Source organism: Bufo gargarizans, chromosome 5, assembly GCF_014858855.1.
Source record: "Bufo gargarizans isolate SCDJY-AF-19 chromosome 5, ASM1485885v1, whole genome shotgun sequence".
Lineage (NCBI taxonomy): Eukaryota > Metazoa > Chordata > Amphibia > Anura > Bufonidae > Bufo > Bufo gargarizans.
Window position 1 is genome coordinate 119,455,795 of NC_058084.1, and position 21,306 is coordinate 119,477,100.

General features: G+C 43.6%; 1 protein-coding gene across 2 annotated transcripts in view; it reads right to left on the reverse strand.

Moving 5' to 3' along the window:
• The window catches only part of LOC122938527 (chloride channel protein D-like), a 215,097-nt gene that overhangs the window by 34,478 nt on the left and 159,313 nt on the right, over nt 1-21,306 (reverse strand). For both annotated transcript variants that reach the window (XM_044294077.1, XM_044294078.1), the window contains one exon: nt 72-162. In XM_044294077.1, coding sequence (XP_044150012.1) covers nt 72-162 — 91 coding nt within the window. The remainder of the gene's footprint in view (nt 1-71; nt 163-21,306) is intronic.

Below are 21,306 nucleotides of genomic sequence, written 5' to 3' on the forward strand. Positions count from 1 at the left end.
AAACCAAAGGATGGAGAATGATGTGAAGACAACTTGTAGGCTTTCTTAATTTGTAGAATTCACTTACTAACCTCTTGGTACTTGAGTAGAGTTTTGCCTGTATTATCCTCCTCGTGGTTTTGGAATATATTACTGTTGCAAAGAATCATGCACAGCTCTAACCTGTGAAAATGGAAGAAATACAGCAATGTATGAAACTGAGTGAACCATTCTGAAATACATCTATATAATCACAAAATGTTGAGCTAACTATTGTTCTTGTTAAAGCAATTTCTTGAAGTATTTATTTTCAATAGTCCAACACAGTATAAGAGGCAGGTCCAACATCAACATGACATACTGAATGAATTATTACACAGCACATCTAATCTCTCATCGACAGATGCCTATTTCACACGTTCTATAAAAATTATATTCATTTATCATGATCTTTGATTATAAAGACCAATTATTGCCTAATTAGTGTATATTTTCTATCTATGAACATCTGTTATGGAACGTGAACCATATTTTCCCTATTATACACTATGATCTCCCTGATTGTTCAGAAAACAAGCAAGCGTATGTGCAGCAATAACAAGTTTTATATATTTATTACCTTAAATTATTACCTAAACCCAAAACATATGCAGAGAGAATTACCCACATTGCTCTTCGTCTCTCACTTCAATTGCGAATACTTCATGGAGTTGTGTGAAACGTGCATTTTAATGTAGTGATAACATACCTTCTTTCGTTGGGGCACACACTGCTTTGCTCTAGGTTTTTACTAAATTCCCAACTGAATCAGCCAGGAATGAATTGATGAATAACTTACACTATGGTAATTTCACTGAAATTAAGTCAAATTGGAAACAAGTGGGAAAAATAAGTCTAGCAATTACATCAATATCCTGCCCAAAAAAGCCAACCTTGTGCTTCAAATGAGAAAAAATGCAAAAGTGTTAGATCTGCTGCATTTAAAGGGTTTCTACCACTTAGGTGTCACATATTTAGCTGTCAGACACTAGCGATCCGCTAGTGTCTGCTCTGGCCAACCATCCTAATATAATTGCTTGTGGGGCGGTGGTTTGGCTAAAAAAACTACTTTTATTAATATGCTAATGAGCCTCTAGGTGCTATGGGGGCGTCATTAGCACCTAGAGGCTCCGTCTACCTTCAGAAACTGCCGCCGCCCAGCGCGTCCCTCCAGCCCGCCCATCTCTTCCTGAATGCGATCCTCCTTGTGAGCGCCTGTATTCTGCGCATGCGCAGTGAATGTCTGACAGCTTCCCTGCTCAGACATCTCCACTGCGCCTGTTCCTCGGAGCACTATGGCGTCATCGCGCAGGCGCAGTGGAGATGTCTGAGCAAGGAAGCGGTCAGACATTCACTGCGCATGCGCAGAATACATACGATCGCATTCAGGAGGAGATGGGCGGGCTGGAGAGACGCGCTCGGCGGCGGCAGTTTCTGAAGGTAGACGGAGCCTCTAGGTGCTAATGACGCCCCCATAGCACCTAGAGGCTCATTAGCATATTAATAAAAGTAGTTTTTTTAGCCAAACCACCGCCCCACAAGCAATTATATTAGGATGGTTGGCCAGAGCAGACACTAGTGGATCACTAGTGTCTGACAGCTAAATATGTGACACCTAAGTGGTAGAAACCCTTTAAATGTATGTAAACCATCTCAGGAAGTTTTTCATTTTTAAAGGGTTTATCCCACTAAAAGTATAGGTGGTAAATATTGGATATCGGGCAGTTTGACTGCTGGGACCCCCAAGAATAAGAGGTCACATAGTTCTCTCTGTGAATGGAGAGGTAGTGCACATGTTGGTCCACAGCTCCATTCACTTTAATGGGACTGATGAGGGCTACGTTCTAAGTATAGATGTGGGTCCCAGAGATTGGAATACCCCTTTGATGTGTCTTCAATGCTGAGAAACACAGTCAGATACTTATGATATCCATCATGTAATACCATCAGCGAGGTGTCTGATTGGCTCCATATTTATTCTGCAGCAGGACAATGATCCCAAACATACAGACACTGTAATCAAGAACTATTTTCAGCATAAAGAAGAACAAAAAATCCTGGAAGTAAAGATATGTCTTCCATAGAGCCCTGATCAAAACATCATTGAGTCTGTCTGGGATTACATGAAGAGACAGAAGGATTTGAGCAAGCTTACATCCACAGAAGATCTGTAGTTAGTTCTCCAAGATGTTTGGAACAACCTTCCTGTTGAGTTCCTTCAAAAAGTGTACCTAGAAGAACTAATGCAGATTTCAAGGAAAAGGCTGGTCACACCAAATATTGATTTGATTTAGATTTCTCTTTTCTTCATTCGCTTTGCATTTAAATTGATAAAAAATAAACCAACACTTATTTTTGAAAGCATTCTAACCTTGCAAAAAAATTTCACATCTACCTAAAAGTTTTGCACAGTACTGTGTATATAGATATATATAGTTTTATTGTTTTTATGCTTAGGAGTCACAAGCTGAATTTTTATGGTGACAAGTTCCGTAAAGTGCATTTGTGTCATGATCAAAAACTGTGCAGTCTTACAAACACAAAGCCATTCAGACAGCCTTATGAAGGAACAAACTTTTTCCACTATCTAATTGAGACATGCCATTTGCAAATACTGCTCCTTCATGTGAGATGTCTCCCATGTAGACAGTAAGCCACCCGCTCCCATTTACTGCACATTACAGAATATAGACATTTTCTTCAAGCTGAAACCTTGATCCCCTTTTTTCAGCGTAGGAGTATCACAGTCTTTATAGCTTGACCGACAGATATTTCCACCCTCTGTAATCTGGTGAAAATGCAAGAACATCTTGTAAACTTGGGACTTTTATAGGATGTGACACCTTTTATTGGGAGACTGGAGCAAAAGAGCTGGGAAAGTTTGTATTCCATGCCCCACAAACTTCTCTCCTATGAAGCCCGAGCACGTTCTAAAGATGTAACTTTTTTTGATTGGGAAATAGTTTTAAAGCGCAGTTACTTGCTTCAGCAGTTTTGTTGGTTGGTAATGAAGTGCAGTGCTCTAAGCGGCTTCCACTGAGAATTACCTAAAGTGTTTTAGGAAACGCAAGCACATTTTGGCTACTCATAAAAGCATATGCAAACATAAAAAGGAAACTGAATATTTATGATCGAAATATAAGAATGTCACGCTGTACCACAGTGAGAAGGATCTGTTGCATTTGGGTCAATGTCAAGGAATTTCAGATGTTTTCTATGACATTGAAAATGTTGCATGTAATGTTCTCACATCATCAAAATGCTGGTCACCCCATCATCAGATGTGATATGGCATATAATATATGAGTGACACCTCATTGTCATATGCTTGATGCTGGGTCACTGATTAGGATGGAGGTCCCTCTGGTGACATTTGCTTCCTCTGTTTTGGTCTAGTAAAGATGAAAGGCATTTTGCTCATAAGCTCCATTACACAGATCTACAGGCTCGCTGTAGTTGCACAAAAATTCCCATAATTACATAATTACTATTCCTGAGCCCATCTATCTTGTGCTACAGTAATTAACCAGCACTCGTATTCCACTGTAGTCTAGGACATTAATTGAGGAAATCGGATGTTTTCATCTTCCAAAATGTATATCTATTTATTTTTTAATTAGGACTTCATCTGAATAGAAAACCCCTTAATGAGAAACCGGTAGAATTAAAATGTACACATGTGAGAAAATAACAGTCTCTGTGTTGGATATAGGAATATACAGCAGAATATACTGTAGACCCATCTTGCACTTCAAGGGGTTGTCCCACAAAAAATATTCTACATTTGTCAAACCAGAAATTGAATCTGAATATTTTTGCAATTGCATGTAATTCAAAATTTACTATAGCCAATGAGTTATTCAATGAAATCTATCTGTATAGCACCACCTGCTATTTGCTCTTTTTCTCATCTGTTTCTCCACCTTGCTGAGATGGACGTACATGCTCAGTTCCAACCTCCAACTGGTAACCGCCTGTAACGATTACAGGAAATGCCCCCTGGGCATGCCTCCTAAGCGGCCAGCTTGAAATAAATCTAGCAGAACAATTGGAGCAACGAATGGGGAGATCTCTGGATCCATGTGAGGTACAGGGCTGGTTCTAGCTTTCTGACAACGGGATTGTTATGTATTATATGACGTCTGAGTTTCATATCTCTACATAAATTATGGGATAGCCTTTTTAATCACTAGGTGTCATTTATGTGTGCAGGCCCATATCAGAGGTCGCTAACTTTAGAGATATGGGGATCTACTTCAGTATTAGGCCTCATGCACACGAACGTTGCTTTGGTCCGCATCCGAGCCGCAGTTTTTGGATGCGGACCTATTCACTTCAATGGGGCCGCAAAAGATGCAGACAGCACTCCGTGTGCTTTCCGCATCCGTTGCTCCGTTCCATGGTCCGCAAAAAAAATATAACCTGTCCTATTCTTGTCCGTTTTGAGGACAAGAATAGGCAGTTTTATTAATGGCTGTCCATGCCGTTCCGCAAATTGCAGAACGCACACGGACACCATCCGTGTTTTGCGGATCTGCAATTTGCTGACCACAAAACACACAACGGTCGTGTGCATGAGGCCATAAGGACCTAAGACACTAGCCTCTCGCTACAGTAAAACATGAGTGCCCCTTAACAGTGCTAACCTAAACAGTGTCATCAAAGTGCCTCTTTAAAAGTGCTATCCAAGTGCCCCACAGGCCTCTCAGTTTAACCCCCCCCCCCCCCAAATACCAACTTGACATGTAATAAGTAATATAAGTAATGTGGGGGAGCAGGGTCGTAGCTAAAGGCTCATGGGCCCTGGTGCAAGAGTTCAGCTTGGGCCCCCCTTCCCTCAGTGCTTTGTGGCCAGGGGCAAAAATTTAAATGGCACCCCCCCCCCCCCCATGCCAAATTCTTGACCTTAACCCTTCCTTCCAGCCAGAGGTGTAACTTGACCTGCATGCACTTTTTATAATACTGTGTCTTCTTATGTGGCACAAGGGTCTTTGGGCCCAGTAGCGACTGCTACCTCTGCACCCCCTATAGCTACGCCCCTGTGGGGGAGATTTATCAAAGTAGTGTAAAACTGGTTTAGTTACACATAGCAACCAATCAGATTCCACATTTCATTTTCTAAAGGAGCTGTGAATTATGAAAGGTGGAATCTGGTTGGTTGCTATAGGCAAATAAGCCAGTTCTAGCAGTTTTGATAAATCTCCTGCTATGTGTCTATAGCTCAATATACTGACAAGAACTCGTTACCAGCATTTACCATAAGCTGTAAAATGATTACCACCAAAATAACCTAGTCGAGTAGCACCAAAAAAAATAACCGACATCTAATTTTTAAGAGGGACACAGGAAAAAAAATTGCCTATTTTCTGGACAGTTGGCAACCCTGTGGAAAAGTGAGTGTAGACGGTATGAGACTATTGTCACTTTGAGCGGTTTTTGCAGATCCGTTTTTGCAGATCTGCAATATGCGGATTGCAAAAACAGATATGGTCGTCTGAATGAGCCCTTATTGAGATATAAGTTATATAAGGATAAACTAGTAGTATATCAATAATCTGTAAGATTAGCTAATATCATTAGCTATGATCTGAAGAATAATCACATCACTTTTGTTGCAAGGCTCAAAACATTGTGACTGTATCCTGCTCATGGAGTCTGCCTTAAAGGGGTTGTCTCACTTCAGCAAGTGGCATTTATCACATAGAGAAAGTTAATACAAGGCACTTACTAATGTATTGTGATTCTCCATATTGCTTCCTTTGCTGGCTTGATTCATTTTTCCACTATATTATACACTGCTCATTTCCAGGAGTTACGACTAGTGATGGCGAACATCTGCCGGGACGGTGCACGAACGCGATCAAATGTTCGCAAACCGCAAATTCGCGGCGGGTCCCATTCATAGAAAGTATATTATAACATTGTACAAGGAAGGCAATCCATTATAATATACATGAAGGTAAAACGTAACCTTTAATAATGTTTCTATGAGGGTCCATTCACACGTCCGTAAATGTTTTGCGAATCCACAAAATGTGCATTTCGCAATTTGTGGACCGCACATTGCCGGCACTTTAATAGAAAATGTCTAATCTTGTCTGCAATTGCAGACAAGAATAGGACATGTTCTATTTTTTTGCGGAAACGGAAGCACAGATGCGGAAGTGCGGATCCGCAAATGCAGATGTGGACCCGTAAATGCGGATGTGGATCAACAAATGCGGATGCGGACAGCACATTCCAGCCCCATTGAAAAGGAATGGGTCTGCACCCATTCCGCAAAATTGTGGAATGGATGCAGACCCATTTTGCGGACGTGTGAATGGAAAAGATATCCCTCAAAATGAAAATAAATAAAATTATTAAAGTTAAGCAAAAAGCATAGTGGTAGGCAATAACAAGTGCTCGGCGGCACTAAATCAGAAACCATATGTCCTACCACAATCCGGGGGGTTCCAGTGCACATCCATGAATCCCGGAGAGAAAGCAAAAAAACATCTATCCCTGGGCTAGACGATGATGTGGTATTGAAGGACAGGGTGGGCAAAGAACTGTCCCTGATATTGCCCTACAGAGGGGTGCTATTCTGGCCCTGATAGACTAACCACAGACCACCCGTCCTGATAAGAGCGACCCCGTCCGGAACCTTACCCTATATAAAAAAGGCCCTAGTAAGCTCCTAGCCCCTAGACTTCCAGGTGATCACTATATAGATCTATGTGTTTTTGACTCATTATAAAAGTATAAGTATATCGCACCCCTCTGTGTATCACACCTATCGATATCTATACCAGTCCTTAAAATTACTTTTGTGGCCCTATTAGCTAGCGTTTGGTGTCCCTAACAGCCCTGTCCCTGCTCCACACAACAACCTCTCCCTACACTGGCAAAACACTGAATGTAAAATGGCGGCCAGATCAGGTTTATTTATAAGGTAGGGGGTATGTCCATGTGCTGAAATGTCTCAATTGGCAGTCCTGTACCACCTGATGGATGTGTCATGGGTCAAAGTTCTTCACAATATAAAAGAATATGGCGAGCGCAAATTCGTCCATATGTTTGCATGTTCGGTGAATTGCGAACACGCAAAGTTCACCGCAAAACGACGGCCGGGCGAACTGCAAGGCCATCTCTAGTTACGACCACTGCTTAGGTGGTCAGGACAGAACTTGCTGCCATGCGTGGCTATATGCACTCCAACGGTCCTGGCCAACAGAGAGGCCTGCGCTTTTTCTATAGCGCGTAAACAGGCAGTGTATATTGTGATGGATAAATGAATCCAGCCAGCAAAGGAGACAATATGGACAATCACTATACATTAGTAAGTGCCTTGTATTAACTTTCTCTACATGATAAATGCCACTTGCTGAAATGAGACAAGCCCTTTAAGGTAACTTATTTTCACATAACCTGGGAAATGATTACAATTATGTACCAGTAAGGCTTCCAGATTCCCAGTAAGGGCTCCCATATTAAAACACGGGCCTTCTTATTTGGGGGTCCCTTCCCCACCTTGGAATAGTTTCCCACTCCCTGCAGTTTAACAGCTCTTTCGGCATAGCTGTTATTCAACCTACATCTATGTCATCTTTACTCATTGATTTCTCTAAATTATTAGTGGTCACTTCAATGGGCTGCAATACTAGACACATCCATTGGCTAAAAGTGGAGCTCTTTTGACAAGAAAATGCAGCCTGCACTGTGTACGTGCCATTTGCACGTCCACACCAATGTGGAGCTCAGGATGCATAGTCCACATTAATTCAATGCGCTATCTTCACATATTGATTCAGGTCCACGGATACGTGTTTCATGGCTAGAGCTGGTCAGAGGTCCATATTACCCCCGCTTTGTGTAACTTGCACTTTCTGCCATGTAACCACTTGCATGTATTAGCAGAGGACATGCTGGTAAATATGGAAGTGCTGATAAAACTAATGAAGAGATGACAATATTAATAATGACCATACTAATGCTTCTGCACCTGTATAGGAACCTCAATAAACAGCAATGGAATGACACTAATATTAACTCACCGAGATGCTAATGTTCTGGGCCACCTAGTTCGTTTTTGTAGCAAGCAAACATCGGCCTGATTCCTTGCTTTTTTATGAAATTGAAGCAAATGTGAAATGCATGTCTTAAAGCTCCATTCATGATTGTTAGCTTAGCAGGAAGCCTTAGTGTGTGGGCACATATTTTTAATCAAGGTCCTATTTCATTCACGTAACCACTGCCTTGCGGTTTACTATTACAACAATCACCTATTTGCTGTTTTATGACACTTGGACCAGTAAAATAAAATGTAATGAAACCCAAGTAATGAGCTGTATTTCAGCTAAATGTAATAATAGGTGTTATTATCTAGTCTCTAGCTGTGCATTGCCAGCAGACCAGTGATTATCAGTGATGTCCTGCTTAGTGTGCAGATCCTGGGTCTAGGTCCAGGCTTCTCCAAATAATTATGAGGTTCTGCTCAAGTAATTCACTTACAGTATATGACTGAGCACCTAAGGTTTTCACTAATACTTTGTTAATACAAAATTTGGGTATTTTATGATGACAAAGCTAACGGGATTGTCTAATTTTGATGGGGTAGATGACATCTGGCTTGTAGAAATACATGATGGCCATTTAGATGAATGTAATGGACATTTAGAATAATGGAGACCTTGAGTGGTGCAGAGCGAGCCACTGCTCAGGCTCACATAGAGGGATTTTGAGAGGGGGAACCTCCCCTAATAGGGCATATGACCAGGAAAGTAATTTCTATCTCAGAACGATCTTATCAAAAGTTCCCTGATAAATATAAAGCCTGTATTCTGTGGCAGATGACACTATATTCCAGGCCACTGCTTAGTGACAGATGTCATGGGGCAACCACACAGTTTTATCAATCTACTGGAGTATGATTGTGTCACTTTTCTGTGACCATTTAAAAAGTCACATTTGATAAATCTGGCATACACCTACTTACCCAGCTAACTATGCCCACTTTCCCATCCACCTTTCAAAAGAGGCGAGAGTGTCGTAAAATCTCAAAACGTTGTTTCACACATTTTCCAAATAGTTTTCATGTCTCTAGTGAAAATGGGCATGGCCTTTCAGTTGCAAGAGTTTTCATTAAGCACTGTACAACACTTTCCAGAGGAGGTCAAGGCCAAGTGAAATCTAGATGATCAGTAGTGTTGGATAGAGTCCGGAATGACAAAAATATTGGGATAGGGACTGTGCTAAAAACATATATATTTGACTATATAGATCTAAACATTATTTTTAAAAAAATTACAAACTACAAAAATACAAAAATACAGTGATCTTCAGCCTCCTTGCTGCTAATTGAACAGTCTGTCAATCAGTGGCTAGAAAGCAGGGGAAGCCTGCATTGCATGGATATCATCCAACTCCTTGTCGGCAGAGCACTCCTGGGTGGCCACATTCTACAAAGATTAAAATGGAAACTCTCAAAGTTTGCTGCACTTTAACATGTAAGTGACAGACCATTAAAATCATCGTGCTGCTACTGTATGCTTCCCACAGAGAGATTTCTTTAAAAAAAGGAATTGCTCTCCTTTAGTAGAGCCAGTGTTTCACTTTAGCACTATTCTTGCCATCAAAGGTGACAAAGCTGCCAATGAAGACTCCAGTGACAGTATGATCATAGCCTAAGACCATCATGACACAATGCCCTCATCTAGTGGATGGAGATGTGAAATTAACCAACAGTTTTACCCAACATCTAACCTGGAAAATATTATAATGGCAAGGGAGAGATTATGATGTGAATATCCACAGATCTGTGCAACCCTTATAAATCTCATAAATGTTTAAAAAATTGCAATCTTAACCTTGATCCCGATTTCAATAGTATGCTCTCTTATGATGACTGATAGATGCTGTCCTCTGGTGAACTGATACGATCATACTCACTATGGCCACAATAGGACCAGATGATATGACACCATGAATCAGTATCAACAGAACTGTCCATATAAATGCAGAGAGACAGCTGTAAAGTGTGTGTATGGCATAAAATGAAATCCAATTCAAGGTTAATCTGTTGTAGAAGAAACAGGTTTAAGTATAAATAATAATCTGCTTGAGCAATAACCTAATTAGTGAAAATTTGACGTCCCTAGGATCATTACAAACAAATTCAAACATCACAACCTTTACAGAGCTCGATTTCCAAATCTAGTTCCCTGTGTTAATGGGAGAAAGTAAAGTCATAAAAATAAATAGTGCTATATTCTGCAGATTTAAGAAGTTAATCTCGTCACTGGGAAGAACTTAATAATTATCCCTGTTAGTCTTTTAGTGAATAAGACGGCATTTAATAGATTTGCTTTTACAGTGCGTACCTTGTTAAAATCTTAGGGAATTTAATATGCAGCACTGTATACATCTATAAGCCTTCAGGGCTCTGTTTTTCAATTTAATGTTGGGTAGAAAATCTACTAAACATATGTACACACCTGGGTAAATATATAATTTAAATAGTGACCACAAGAGTTCCAATATTGGGCTTGGATTACATCATCATACATCACTGGACCTACCATCCAACTGAAATGGGTTGCTTTAGCTGCATTGATGCAAGTTACCATATTGTAGTCTCATTACACTGCCCCAGATTGCAGACATGTTCAATAGAATTGAAGACTTCGGGAGCGGAATAAAAAAAAAATTAATTACAGTATACTTATTTTTTATCATTCAGAGGCTTCACTCATCATCCTAGAACTTGTGCATCATATCACTATTACAATTACTCATGAAGCAGTAAACTACACTCCTCAACATTGAAACTGCAACATCAAGAAAGACAAGGCGTAAGGTTATGCAAATTAAGGAAGTAACAAGTAGAAGTTGTTGTTAGGATCTACAGGGAGTGCAGAATTATTAGGCAAATGAGTATTTTGACCACATCATCCTCTTTATGCATGTTGTCTTACTCCAAGCTGTATAGGCTCGAAAGCCTACTACCAATTAAGCATATTAGGTGATGTGCATCTCTGTAATGAGAAGGGGTGTGGTCTAATGACATCAACACCCTATATCAGGTGTGCATAATTATTAGGCAACTTCCTTTCCTTTGGCAAAATGGGTCAAAAGAAGGACTTGACAGGCTCAGAAAAGTCAAAAATAGTGAGATATCTTGCAGAGGGATGCAGCACTCTTAAAATTGCAAAGCTTCTGAAGCGTGATCATCGAACAATCAAGCGTTTCATTCAAAATAGTCAGCAGGGTCGCAAGAAGCGCGTGGAAAAACCAAGGCGCAAAATAACTGCCCATGAACTGAGAAAAGTCAAGCGTGCAGCTGCCAAGATGCCACTTGCCACCAGTTTGGCCATATTTCAGAGCTGCAACATCACTGGAGTGCCCAAAAGCACAAGGTGTGCAATACTCAGAGACATGGCCAAGGTAAGAAAAGCTGAAAGACGACCACCACTGAACAAGACACACAAGCTGAAACGTCAAGACTGGGCCAAGAAATATCTCAAGACTGATTTTTCTAAGGTTTTATGGACTGATGAAATGAGAGTGAGTCTTGAAGGGCCAGATGGATGGGCTGTGGCTGGATTGGTAAAGGGCAGAGAGCTCCAGTCCGACTCAGATGCCAGCAAGGTGGAGGTGGAGTACTGGTTTGGGCTGGTATCATCAAAGATGAGCTTGTGGGGCCTTTTCGGGTTGAGGATGGAGTCAAGCTCAACTCCCAGTCCTACTGCCAGTTTCTGGAAGACACCTTCTTCAAGCAGTGGTACAGGAAGAAGTCTGCATCCTTCAAGAAAAACATGATTTTCATGCAGGACAATGCTCCATCACACGCGTCCAATTACTCCACAGCGTGGCTGGCAAGAAAGGGTATAAAAGAAGAAAATCTAATGACATGGCCTCCTTGTTCACCTGATCTGAACCCCATTGAGAACCTGTGGTCCATCTTCAAATGTGAGATTTACAAGGAGGGAAAACAGTACACCTCTCTGAACAGTGTCTGGGAGGCTGTGGTTGCTGCTGCACGCAATGTTGATGGTGAACAGATCAAAACACTGACAGAATCCATGGATGGCAGGCTTTTGAGTGTCCTTGCAAAGAAAGGTGGCTATATTGGTCACTGATTTGTTTTTGTTTTGTTTTTGAATGTCAGAAATGTATATTTGTGAATGTTGAGATGTTATATTGGTTTCACTGGTAAAAATAAATAATTGAAATTGGTATATATTTGTTTTTTGTTAAGTTGCCTAATAATTATGCACAGTAATAGTCACCTGCACACACAGATATCCCCCTAAAATAGCTAAAACTAAAAACAAACTAAAAATTACTTCCAAAAATATTCAGCTTTGATATTAATGAGTTTTTTGGGTTCATTGAGAACATGGTTGTTGTTCAATAATAAAATTAATCCTCAAAAATACAACTTGCCTAATAATTCTGCACTCCCTGTAGAAACAATCAAATTTTCAGGCACCTAGCTCCAGTCTGTGGTATGTGGGAGGGGCATAAAAGCCAGATGGAAAGCAAAGTTTTTAACCATATTAAACCTCAAAAATTGGATCAAGTCGTGTGGGATGATTGCACGGTCCCTCCTTGTTGTGGAGCTTCCAGTTATCTACATTGAGTCACTCCAGCAGGTCAATATGCGCCAAGGCTGAGATGTCAGTACTATTCACCGTTGAGTGTCCCAGTGGTTGGGAGAACAATGATGAACTGGAATGACAGTAATAGGTGCACAGAGGCGAACTTCTGAACAGACGGATTGTTGCAATCCTACAGGCTCACCTGAGTCAGAGGACAGCTGGCTGGAGGTGGAAGCCCAGTGGCAAGGACCGCAGGCAGGGTGTAGTTGCAGGAAGTCAGGCAGAGGCTTAATCGGTTGGCAGGCGGTGGGTCAGGGCAGGCGGCAGTGAGCGTGGTCAGTGGCAAGGACCGCAGGCAGGTTGTAGTTGCAGGAAGTCAGGCAGAGGCGTAATCGGTTGGCAGGCGGAGGTTCAGGGCAGGCGGCAGTGAGCGTGGTCAGACAATCAGGATCAGGAACGGTGGTAGCAGTTCAGTTGGTAGGGACAAGCAGAAGAGTAGTCGGGGACAATTCCGAGGTCGGCAGCAGTCAAGTTGGTAGCAGTAGCAACAGAGGAACAGCGGTAGATGCAGCAGGATCAAGTCCAGAAGAACAATAACCAGCGGGGATCTGGTGCAAGAGACTGGGCTTATAAAGAGGAAGTAGCAGGTGCAAGGAATCACAGAGATTAACAAGGCAAGGCTGGAACAAGGTAGATCAAGGAGTTCAGTAGAAGGAAATGTCCAGAAGGGTTGGTAGTCTAGTGGCTAGTGCCTGGGACATGGCTGGTCACTGGTTCGAATCCTGACAGTACTCCCCCCCCCTCCAAGGTGACCTCCAGGCACCGCAGATGATGGTTTATCGGGATGTCTTTGGTGGAAAGCTTTTACCAGTCTGGGGGCATGGACATTTTCCTCCGGCTCCCAGGAGTTATCCTCGGGGGAATATCCCTTCCACCCAACTAGATCCTGCAGCCTTCCACGGTGGAGTCTGGAGTCAAGGATCTTGGCCACAGTGTATTCCTCCTGGTCTTGTACTCTTACCGGAGGAGGAGGAGGGGGGTGGCGGCCTGGGAAAGTGTTCTCAACATGTGGTTTCAGGAGAGAGCAGTGGAAAACCGGGTGCATTCGGATGGAGTCGGGAAGGTCGAGTCGGAAGGTGACTTCGTTGATTCGAGCCGTGATCCGGAAAGGACCCATGTATTTTTGGCCCAACTTCCGGGAGGGAACCTTTGGGCTTAGGTTTCTGGTGGAGAGCCACACCTTGTCTCCTACCTGGAATTCCGGAGCGGGTTTGCAGTGTTTATCCGCTGCCTGCTTGAAGCGGCTCTGGGCTCGATGTAGATTGTCCCAAATATTTTCCTGTGCCTGTTGTAGACTTGCAAGACGTTTGGCCACAGCTGGGACAGTGGTGGAAATGGGCAAGTGAGGGATAAAGGTTGGGTGTAGGCCGGTGTTAGCGTAGAACGGGCTGTATTGGGTAGAACTGTGCTCCGCATTGTTATAGGCGAACTCGGCCGTAGAGAGGTGGTCCAGCCAGTCGTCCTGCAGATGGGTGACGAAACAGCGCAAATACTGCTCAAGGATTTGATTCGTTCTCTCGGTCTGCCCATTGGATTGGACGTGGAACGCAGAAGACAGGTTCACCTTGATCCCAAGGGCTTGACAGAAGTTTCTCCAGAACCTGGAAGTGAACTGTACTCCCCGATCCGAAACAACATCGTCAGGGGCCCCATGTAGCCTAAAAACCTCTCGGAGTACGAGATCGGCCGTCTGTTTGGCGGTAGGTAGGCCCTTGCAGGGGATGAAGTGGGCCATTTTGGTGAGACTGTCGACGACGACAAGAATGGAGATTGAACCCCAGGGTCGGGAGGGAACCGGGAGTGGACATAGCAAGCCCACGGGGGAGGAGCGGGGGGTCTTGTTGCGGGCGCACGTCGTGCATGAGGAGACAAACCTCTCGGTATCTTTTCTGTAAGTTGGCCACCAGAAGAAACGGGAGAGGAGCTCCTGGGTCCTTCTGATACCCAGATGGCCGGCCGGTTTGGAATCGTGGTTGAGTTTAAGTACGTCAAGTCGTGCAGATTCTGGTACGTACAACTGCTGATCCCGGTACAACCAGTAGCCACCCTTGAGAGTAAGGTTTACAGCTCCAGGTGGGTAGGTGAGGAGGTGATCATTCTCATACCCTTCCTTGAGGGAACCCAGGAGTTCCCTCAAGTAGGTGGCTCCTAGGATGCTTCTGTCGGGAAGGATTCCGGCCGGAGACTCATTGATCTGAGAGGGTTCAGAGAACATCCTTGAGAGAGCATCCGCTTTGCCGTTCTTCGACCCAGGGCAATAGGAGATAACAAAATTGAATCTGGAGAAAAACAGACTCCACCTGGCCTGTCTGGCGGTGAGTCTCTTGGCGCTGCGGATAAACTCTAGGTTCCGGTGGTCGGTGTATACAGAGATTGGATTGTGGGCCCGCTCCAGCAAGTGTCTCCACTCGGTGAAAGCGTCCTTGATTGCCAGCAGTTCCTTATTCCTGATGTCGTAATTCCGTTCAGCGGGGGACATCTGGCAGGAGAAGAAAGCGCAAGGGTGTAGGAGCATCTTTTCCCCTGAACGTTGAGACAGAATTGCACCCACCGCAGCGTCGGAGGCGTCCACCTCGACCGTAAATGGTAATTCAGGGTTTGGGTGGGCCAGGATCGGGGCAGAGGTGAAGAGGGACTTCAGTTTAGCAAAGGCCTCCTGTGCCTCCGGAGTCCACATGAAGGGGACAGTCTTTTTTGTTAGTTGAGTGATTGGGGCGATGATTTTTGAAAAGTTCCTGATGAACTTCCGATAAAAGTTTGCGAAACCTACAAACCTCTGGACCTCCTTTTTGTTCTTCGGGGCGGGCCACTCAGTCAAGGCCTGGATCTTCCGGGGATCCATACTTAAGCCCTCCAGGGAAATAATATAGCTGAGGAATTGGGTGGAAGTCTGTTCAAATTCACACTTCTCCAGTTTAATATAGAGAGACTGTTCACGGAGTTTCTGTAGCACCCTGCGGACATGCCCACGATGTTGTTCAGGGTCTTCTGAGAAAGTCAAAATATCGTCCAGATATGCTACCACAAATTGATCAAGCATGTCCCTGAGGACGTCGTTGATAAAATGTTGGAAGGTAGCAGGGGCATTGCAGAGGCTGAAAGGCATGACCAGATACTCGAAGTGACCGTAGCGGGTTCGGAAGGCGGTTTTCCACTCGTCCCCCGGGTGAATTCGGACCAGGTTGTAGGCTACTCGGAGATCGAGCTTAGTGAAGACTTTTGCTGCCCGAAGTCTCTCAAGGAGTTCAGAAATCAGCGGGAGAGGGTACCGGTTCTTCACAGTAACGTTGTTGAGCTTTCGATAATCTATGCAAGGGCGTAGAGAAGAGACTTTTTTCTCCATGAAGAAGAAAGCGGCCCCTGCAGGAGATGTGGAAGGTCGGATAAAACCTTTTTTTAGATTTTCGTCTAAGTACTCCTTCAGGGCCTTGAGTTCCCGGCTCGGAGAGGGAGTATATACTGCCGAAGGGTATTTCGGCTCCAGGTAGCAGCTCAATCGGGCAGTCATAAGGCCGATGCGGAAGCAGTTTTTCTGCATTTCTTTTGTCACAGACATCCTGGAACTCCCGATATTGAGGGGGTAAAGGCTCCTTGGAGGATAGTCCGAATATGGTAGGTTCTTCGGGCAGGAGGAGGGATGGATTGACGTAAACAGTTCTGAGAACAAAAGTCAGAGCGGAACCGTATGCAGCGGGCGTCCCAGTCCACCGAGGGGTAGTGGGTTTCCAACCAAGGGATGCCTAGGATCACCGGAAACTTAGGGGAGGTGATCAGGGAGAAGTGAATGGTTTCATGATGATCGGGATTGACGAGGAGTTGAAGATCAGCGGTCTGGTGCGTAACCGGCCCAGAAGAGAGCGGGGTCCCATGGACGGTTTCCAGATCGATGGGGGCTGCCCTGGTTACCAGTGGTATGTTGTTCTCATGGGCGAAGTCCATGAAATTTCCGCCGGCCCCTGAGTCAAGCATTGCGAAGCAGGGAAGCTGTCGTTCCCCAATGGTGATAAGGATGGGAACAATGAAGTGGGACCCGGTACCTGTAGTGTCCATGGTTTCAGAGGCCAAGGGTGAGATTGTGGCTTGTTGTAATTCCCGTAATTCAGTGACAGCAATGGTTCGGCGAGTCTTATTGGGGCACCTAATAGCGAAGTGCCCTGGCTCGCCACAGTAAAGGCAGAGGCCTGCGGCCAGTCGTCTCTCCTTTTCAGCAGCCGATAGAGTCTTGCGCAGTGTGTCGACCTGAATCGGTTCGGTGGAGGGTTGGTGAGCTGGCTGAGTCGTTGGAGTGAAAGGGTACGCGGGCCTGTTATCTAAGGACCAGAGTCTTTCTCTCCTTCTTTCCGCGAGTCTCCGGTCAATTCGGATGCACAGTTGGACGAAGTCATCCAGATCGTCTGAGGCGTCTACCCTGGCGAGCTCATCCTTTATAAGTTTGGAGAGTCCGCTGCGAAATTGACTTTTCTGAGCAGCGGGGTTCCAGGTGGTGTCCGTGACCCAGCGGCAGAACTCAGAGGTATACTCGGCTACAGAGCGTCTTCCCTGCCGTAGACTGTGCAGCCTAGCCTCGGCAGTCGCGCAGCGGTTAGGGTTGTCGAAGACTTGGCTCATGGCTGCGGTGAAGTTGTCTAGGTTATTTAATAAGGGACTGTGGGATTCCACATATGGCGATGTCCATGCCAGGGCCTCGTCAGTTAGAAGGTTAATGATGAACAGGATCTTCTTTCTGTCTGAGGAAAAGGAGCCCGGCTGCATCTGAAAGTAGATACGGCACTGGTTGAGGAACCCCCGAAACTGGCTCCGATCGTTAAACTTTGACGGAAGAGGCATGCGGGTGTGACCGTGCCGCGTACGTCCAGTAGTTGATGCTGCAAGTCGATAATTTCCCTCTGTTAGCTCTGGATTGCGCCTTGAAGTTGAGCCATTTCCTTTTGGGCAGAGGCGCCAAACTCCTGAAGTTCAGAGACTTGTTTGCGCAGGGTGACCATTTAAAAAAACCTGTTGGGTGATATTCATAAGGGTGTCTGCACACAGTGTGGATTACACACAGTTTTTTCATGGTAAAACTACAGCATATTATAGTACCAGAAAACTGTATGAGATTAGACAAATCTTGTGTACCCTTTGAGATTTGTGTACAAATCTGTATCATGTTGTCCCACAAAAGATGTTGTCCCACAATTAAATATTGAATTTCTATGTTAGATCACAATATCATATTATTTTTTTCCAATTTGGAGCCCAATTTTTTTTTTATATATATATATATATATATATATATATATACATAAAAGGAAAACAAATGGCGGCACTGGAAGAAAACAATGTGGGTGCTAGGTCCAGGGATGTAGCAGCTTACCCCGTATGATAAGGATGAAAAACGGACAGCACTCCAAGTAAAAATAGTGGTGTTTATTCAAGCGGCTTGAAAAAGGCTCTTGTATGAGCTGAAACGTTGCCATCCACATGAGTGAATAAACACCACTATTTTTACTTGGAGTGCTGTCAGTTTTTCATCCTTATATATATATATATACATATATATATTTCTCAATTTCCTGTGTCTACATTTTCCCATTGCATACTTGTTATGGTGTTTTTGAAGAACTCCTCCAATAAAAGTTTTGCACTTTTTGGAGTTTTGTGCTTTTTCAGTATGGCTTCCATACTAATGGTGGCCTAAAATGGTTTTACACGAATGATAATTATAGTAATTTATTATTATTTTTAAAACCCCTATAAATCAGGAGTGAAACCATTCACCGATCGCAAAAAAAGTATTTTGTATATGGCGAGGAATGGAAACATATTATTAGAAAATGGTAACTTTTTATTTATACAGCAAGCTTGATTTACCTAAAACTGAGACACCCTTTTAACCCCTTCCCACACCCAGGCGTAACTGTAAGTCCAGGGTGCAGAAGGGATGTATGAGACGGGCTCACAAGGTGATCTGTCTGACACTGACAGCACTGATTGGATGGTGTCTGACTGTGCAAGGACACACCTCCAACTGGTAACACCCATCTGGACCTTCACTGCAAACTGTTAGCAATTCATTCATGACTTCTAGTGGGAATAATAAAAAAAATTACACATCATTAAGTCATAAAAATGGACGCTCCAGAATTATTATTACAAGAGGGATGCAAGTAGTTACTAAAACAGATATGTCAGGAGAAAAGAAAAAAGGATGGAGACAGCACGTCCAATGGTTGAAATTTATTCCAGATGCAACGTTTCGCCTATGGAGCCTTTGTCAGGAGAAGTGACAGGTCCACTTTAAGACTAGGCAATGTGCTTGTGTCCTCATCTAAAATAGCATCTTCTTATCTCTGGTTCCTTTTAAAAGAATTTCCTAATACAAAAATAGTGTAAAATCCCAGTCCAGACAAGGTTCTCCCCTCTCCCTGTGACGTCTCAAGAATGGTATTTGTATCAATGACCAGAGGAAACACCAAGCTAATAAACCGTCATAAAATACAGTATATACAATATGTGATCTCAATTGTTGCTAGAAGTCCGACATGTTACAGCATGAACCAGCTTTAAGGTTTCAATCTGTGTCATATTTTCTAAACTCTAGGCACTTAGATTTACTTCTTGCTTTGTGACATCCCACTTTACTGCAGATAAAGCATGCCTTACTTAAACAATGTGGTTTGGATCCAGAATTCTCATGGAAATGTTTGCTTCAGCTACAGTGTCATTACTTTTACTAGTAACAGCTGCTGGACGCCTCGCACGCTGGTGTATGATGACAAACATTCAATGTTTTTATGCTCGGTGATACCACATATCGTGGCTACGGCAAGAGTTCTGTTGTCAGCTGAGTTGACCAAGTAAATAAAAAGCATGCAGCATCCACAAGCCAAACATCTTGGGAACATAGAAAGGCTGGGTAGTGATAATATACTTGATAGCTCTATAACTATTTTGTTACTTTTGTAAAAGGAGGACAGACTATGGTATTACATCCAGAATTTCATTCTTAGGCCTCGTTCACATTTCCGTTTTTAACTGACGTTTGCTGTCCACATTTTCCACGAGTGCGTCCACTCACAGCATGTTCTGCTTCATTACATTCTAGGACATGCAGTCATGCACTGAAACTTTATTAGGCTGGTGTCACGCATCATTTTTTGCCGTTTTGCTATAATTTGCAGCATTTTTAGGAAGAAAAGTGACAACTCTAGATCTTACATGGAGTCTAGTTGAACTATTTAATGCAGGACAAACAGGCTTTTTAGTAGTGTCTAGGGATGAGCGAACTCGAACTGTATAGTTCGGGTTCGTACCGAATTTTGGGGTGTCCGTGACACGGACCCGAACCCGGACATTTTCGTAAAAGTCCGGGTTCGGGTTCGGTGTTCGTCGCTTTCTTGGCGCTTTTGTGACACTTTCTTGGCGCTTTTTGAAAGGCTGCAAAGCAGCCAATCAACAAGCGTCATACTACTTGCCCCAAGAGGCCGTCACAGCCATGCCTACTATTGGCATGGCTGTGATTGGCCAGAGCACCATGTGACCCAGCCTCTATTTAAGCTGGAGTCACATAGCGCCGCCCGTCACTCTGCTCTGATTAGCGTAGGGAGAGGTTGCGGATGCGACATAAGGCGAGATTAGGCAGATTAACTCCTCCAAAGGACTTCACTTGATTAATCGATCGATCTGCAGCTGTGCATCATTGAGCTTTTTCTGGGGTGATCGGCGGCCATTTTGTGTCTTGTGCGGTGCTGCGACCAAGTGCATCCAAGCTGCAACCAAGTGCATTTAACCCTCAATGGTGTGGTTGTTTTTTGGCTAAAGCCTACATCAGGGTGAAGCTGTCACACCAAGTGCATTTAACCAGCAATAGTCTGTTCATTTTTTGGCCATATACTAAATCAGGGGCAAGCTGCGCCTGTCACCAAGTGCATTTAACCCTCAATGGTGTGGTTGTTTTTTGGCTAAAGCCTACATCAGGGTGAAGCTGTCACACCAAGTGCATTTAACCAGCAATAGTCTGTTTATTTTTTGGCCATATACTACATCAGGGGCAAGCTGCGCCCGTCACCAAGTGCATTTAACCCTCAGTAGTGTGGTTGGTCAAGCTGTGACACCAAGTGCATTTAACCAGCAATAGTCTGTTCATTTTTTGGCCATATACTACATCAGGGGCAAGCTGCGCCCGTCACCAAGTGCATTTAACCAGCAATAGTGTGGTTATTTTTTGGCCATATCCCAGTCTAATTCTGTCACTAAATCCATACCGGTCACCCAGCGCCTAAATACTAGGCCTCAAATGTATATCCCGCTAAATCTCTCGTTACCGCTGTCCTGTTGTGGCTGGGAAAGTTATTTAGTGTCCGTCAAAGCACATTTTTTGTTCTGGGTTGAAATACAATTCCCAATTTAGCAATTTCATAATTTAGTGGTTTCTGCTATATCAGAGCTATTTGAAATCTATCCCTAAAAGGGTATATAATATTCAAGGTGCACATTGGGTCATTCAGAATAACTTCACACACACCCGCTACTGTGTATTTCCAAGTCTAATTCTGTCACTAAACCCATACCTGTCACCCAGCGCCTAAATACTAGGCCTCAAATTTATATCCTGCTAAATCTCTCGTTACCGCTGTCCTGTTGTGGCTGGGAAAGTTATTTAGTG